The sequence below is a fragment of the Mercurialis annua genome, linkage group LG2 (assembly GCF_937616625.2).
Source record: "Mercurialis annua linkage group LG2, ddMerAnnu1.2, whole genome shotgun sequence".
NCBI lineage: Eukaryota > Viridiplantae > Streptophyta > Magnoliopsida > Malpighiales > Euphorbiaceae > Mercurialis > Mercurialis annua.
This window is the reverse complement of record NC_065571.1, coordinates 7,509,838-7,513,999: the sequence shown is the minus strand read 5'-3', so window position 1 is coordinate 7,513,999 and position 4,162 is coordinate 7,509,838. Positions and strand designations below refer to the sequence as shown.

The window sequence follows — 4,162 nt, the reverse complement described above, 5'->3', positions numbered from 1 at the left end:
AATAGATATATCGCAGATACATGAGTTATACATGATGGATGCAATTTTTTAAATGTATCGGTGATACATGATAGATACATTTTTAAATATATTTAAATATATACATCATTAATACATAATTTATATATAATATATGTATATATTTTTAATATATTTAATAAATACATTTCTGATACATAATATATATTACTTATGCATCAAAACCGTGTTCGCCGTATATCAATAATATATCTCTAATTTATAAAATTATTTTTTTAAAATTATACTCCCTCTGTCCCATTCTAATTGAGAAAATTCTCATTGCACATTGTTTAAGAAATTTTAGTAACTTTACTTTTATATCCTCATATTACATTAAATGTTTCACTACTTTTTAGAAAAATGCTTTTGAAATGCATTAATTGATGAGGGTAAAAGAAGAAAAGTAGTGTGAAAAATATTCTATAAATAGAAGTTTTCAATTAGAATGGGACACCCAAAGTAGAAAATTTAGTCAATTAGAATGGGACGGAGGGAGTATTATTTGTGTATTTTGTATTTTTAAAATTTAATATATTAATATTTTTAAAATTAAAATTAATGTTGATATTTTAAAATTTAAAATTTAAATAAATATATTATAAAGAGTTTTGCAAGATTCAATTTTAATGTTAATACAAGTTTTGTTTTATTGAAAAAAGAAAAAAAAAATAACATCACAGGTGATCATTACATGTGGTGCACCAGCTTAGCTAGTGCACTTGATGTATGCGTGCATCATGTTGATGCATGTTGCATGCTTAAATTAGCATAATTGTATTAATGAAAATAAGGTGGTGCTCATGTAAAGATTTCAAATTTTTGGTAAAGTGTGAAAAGGAAGAGTTATTTTGTGGTATTTTTGTGACTTTCTCTTTTAATATTAGCTAGTAAACTACAATAAATTTATTTTTTTAACAATAGAGATATAATTTTTTAATATAAAATAGTTTTAAATCTAGAATATATAATTAATTTTTATATATATTTTTTCTAGGTAAAATAAAATTATTAATATTCAGCAAATTAATACTTGAAGATTGTACAAATAAATTGATGTAAGTGATACAAAAATATTTTAAATGGCCGGATAATTATTTTTCAATTTTGAAAATTTATTTGGTGTAAATTTTTAAAAATAGCCAACGATGTGTCGTTCGGCTAAAAAATATTTCGCTCCCCCTAAATAATGTTTTTGGTTCCGGCGCCATTGGTTTGAAATAACCATTGAATATAACGTACGAACTGTTGAGTTGCACATTTAAAAAGCTCTATCAACGTCACTGAAAACTATAAATATAATTTTTAATTTTTTAATTCAAATTATTTCTTCTGTACTTTCTAGATTTTTCAATGTGCTTTGATCAAGTTGTGCATGTTTCTCCATCAATGAAATATTCATAATTATAAATGAGAAAATATAACAGAAAATCGGTATTTGGAACTAAATTGCAATAAAATGTCTAGCATAAATTTAATTCCATATCTCAATAAGTAAAATTGAAAGCCTTTTTCACTAATCGGTAACACCGAGATTACAATAAGATAATAAATACGGATGAACTACTGAATTGCATATAATTGTCACCTTCAGTTTTTATAACCGGTTGATCATCTCTAGCATCAAGCGGATGGAGGACGATATGGAATAGGGATCAGCTGCAAATCATGTTTTCTTCTAACCGAAATAGAAAACGATTCGGTCATATCTAGAGTTTCAAGCTTTTGCATATCAGTAAGTTTCCAATCAAAATGATATAGAAGTTGAGCAAGTGGAAGTTCAACATTAGCTATGCCGAACAATATTCCAGGACACATTCTCCTTCCAGCACCAAACGGTATATATTCAAAATTATTTCCTTTATAATCGATGTTGCTGTCGATAAATCTCTCTGGATAGAAAGTCTCAGCTTCGGGCCAATAATTTGGATCTCTTCCGATTGCCCAAGCATTAACGATAATTTGAGAATTCAATGGGATTTTGTACCCATTAATCTCACATGTCTCTTTGGATTCTCTTGGAATTAGTAACGGTGCAGGAGGATGTAATCTCAGTGTTTCTTTGATTACAAATTTTAAATATTCTAATTCTTGAAGATCAGTCTCATTTACATTTCCTTTTTTACTACATAGCTTCCTTACCTCTTCTTGTGCCTTTTCCAATGTTCTTGGATTCTTTAACATTTCCGACATAGCCCATTCTACTGTTGTTGATGATGTATCACTTCCAGCGACGAATATATCCTATAATTTTATAAAACAAGAACATAGATTCAAAGACATACACACAAAGTTTTTGATAAAATAATTTTAAATATCCATAACTTTGAAAAAAATTGACAGATTTATCCTTAAAAATGATAATCCAATCTGTTATATTTTTTAATTAGAATAATCATATTCAAAACATGTCTGGTACCATGTGAATTGTTTATATGAATTTACTTGATTAATTTCAGCTAAAAAGAAAAATTTCATAGCTTTGATCGAACTGATATTTGAATATAATTATTCTAGCTTGTCTAATTGATATACATTTCTTTTTAGGGGCAGTTAAGAGAGTCAAAATTGTGGATATATAATATTTTTCTATCTAATTTTTTCTGTCGAAATAGACGCCCTCGAATCGAAATTTTCATATTAAATTTGCAAAAAGGCAAATAAAAATTTACTAACCTGAAGAACAGCTTTAATATTATCGGTAGTCAAAGGAAATTCAAGATTTCCATGCTCCTGAAGCCTTAAAAGAACATCAACAAGATCTTCTTGATCATCACCAGCCACTGCAATTCTTTTGCTAGCTCTATGGTCAGCAATGATGCTTTCAAGAATCTTATCTGCTTCACCCTGAATTCTTCTGAGCTTAGACATCGTCCCGCTAATATGATGAAGAAATTTAAACGACGGAAACAAATCCGCGATACCAAATCCTGAAGCTGCCTCTAAAATTTCATCAACTACGGAAATAAATGCCTCTTGATCTTCACATTTTTTGCCAAAAGAAATTCTGGCAGTAATACCATATGTTGAAGAAAATATCTTCCTACTCAAGTTAAATGGTTTTCCAGAAGAAGTATAAATTGCAGCTATCAGATTAGACATTTCCTCTTCTCTGATTGATCTGAAAGATTGAACGCGTTTCGCGCTTAACAATTCAGTAACACAAATCTTTCGGAGCTGTCTCCAGTAAGCTGAGTTAGGGGAAAACGCGATATTCGTAAAATTGTAACTTAAAACTCCGATAGACAAAATAAAGGGTCGTTGAGCAAAGACAACATCGTGAGTTTTCATCACTTGTTTAGCAGAATCCGGCGATGAAATGACAATCGTCGAAATTTCTCCCAGCTGAAGATGCATAACACTTCCATATTTGTTGGCGAAAGCTCGGAGACTCCGGTGAGGGTGAGAGCCAGCAAATGCAAGCTGGTGTAAGTTTCCAATGAGAGGCAACTTCCATGGACCCGGAGGAAGATCGGAAAACTTTGATTTCTTCGCGATTTTTAACCCGACGAGGATGAAGATAAGGGTAGTGAATAGTAGAGGAAAAGATAGGAATTGAAGCTCCATGATGAAATGTAAATTGGTAGGTAATGAAATGCTTGACGTAGAGTCGTATTTATGCTGGGATATTGTCGTGTTTACCTAACTATATTAATTCAGTTTTTGTTGTGTAGCTTGATATGTTCCAGAATAAGAATGAAAAATGTGAATCTTATCTTCTCTCTGTTTTTACTTTTTATCAAAGATAGATGCATTCATTGAAAATAAAGATACAATAATTGGTTTGGTTTAGTGCATAATTTGCCCCTAAATTTGTATTCTTTTACCTTATAATCCTCCATCTTTCAATTTAATCTCACACACATCCCAACTTTTTCCTTTTAAACCTTTGAAATAAAGAGTAAGGCACATATATACATTTTCTTATTAATCAAAGAGGTTTTCGTCGATTTAATCCAAGTATGATAATTTCCACCGTGAAAAATATTAGAAACCAAAATCAATTATGGATTTTCATTTGGACGCAAAAAATAAAGACTAAAAATGATTCGTCTATTCTATGCAACTCGTTCGTCATTGAAGGACCTTCAAGTTCATTGATTAATCAATACAAGAATAACATGGATTAATGAACATAAGAGAC

General features: G+C 29.9%; 1 protein-coding gene across 1 annotated transcript; it reads right to left on the bottom strand.

Annotated features, from left to right (window-relative positions):
* Positions 1-1,463: 1,463 nt before the first annotated feature.
* On the bottom strand, positions 1,464-3,719 carry LOC126667808 (desmethyl-deoxy-podophyllotoxin synthase-like). The gene is made up of 2 exons (XM_050360892.2): positions 2,695-3,719; positions 1,464-2,262 (listed from the first exon to the last, which is right to left on the bottom strand). The coding sequence occupies exons 1-2, from the start codon at positions 3,583-3,585 to the stop codon at positions 1,642-1,644; spliced, it is 1,512 nt and encodes a 503-aa protein (XP_050216849.1). The 5' UTR covers positions 3,586-3,719; the 3' UTR covers positions 1,464-1,641.
* Between the last annotated feature and the right edge of the window lie 443 nt (positions 3,720-4,162).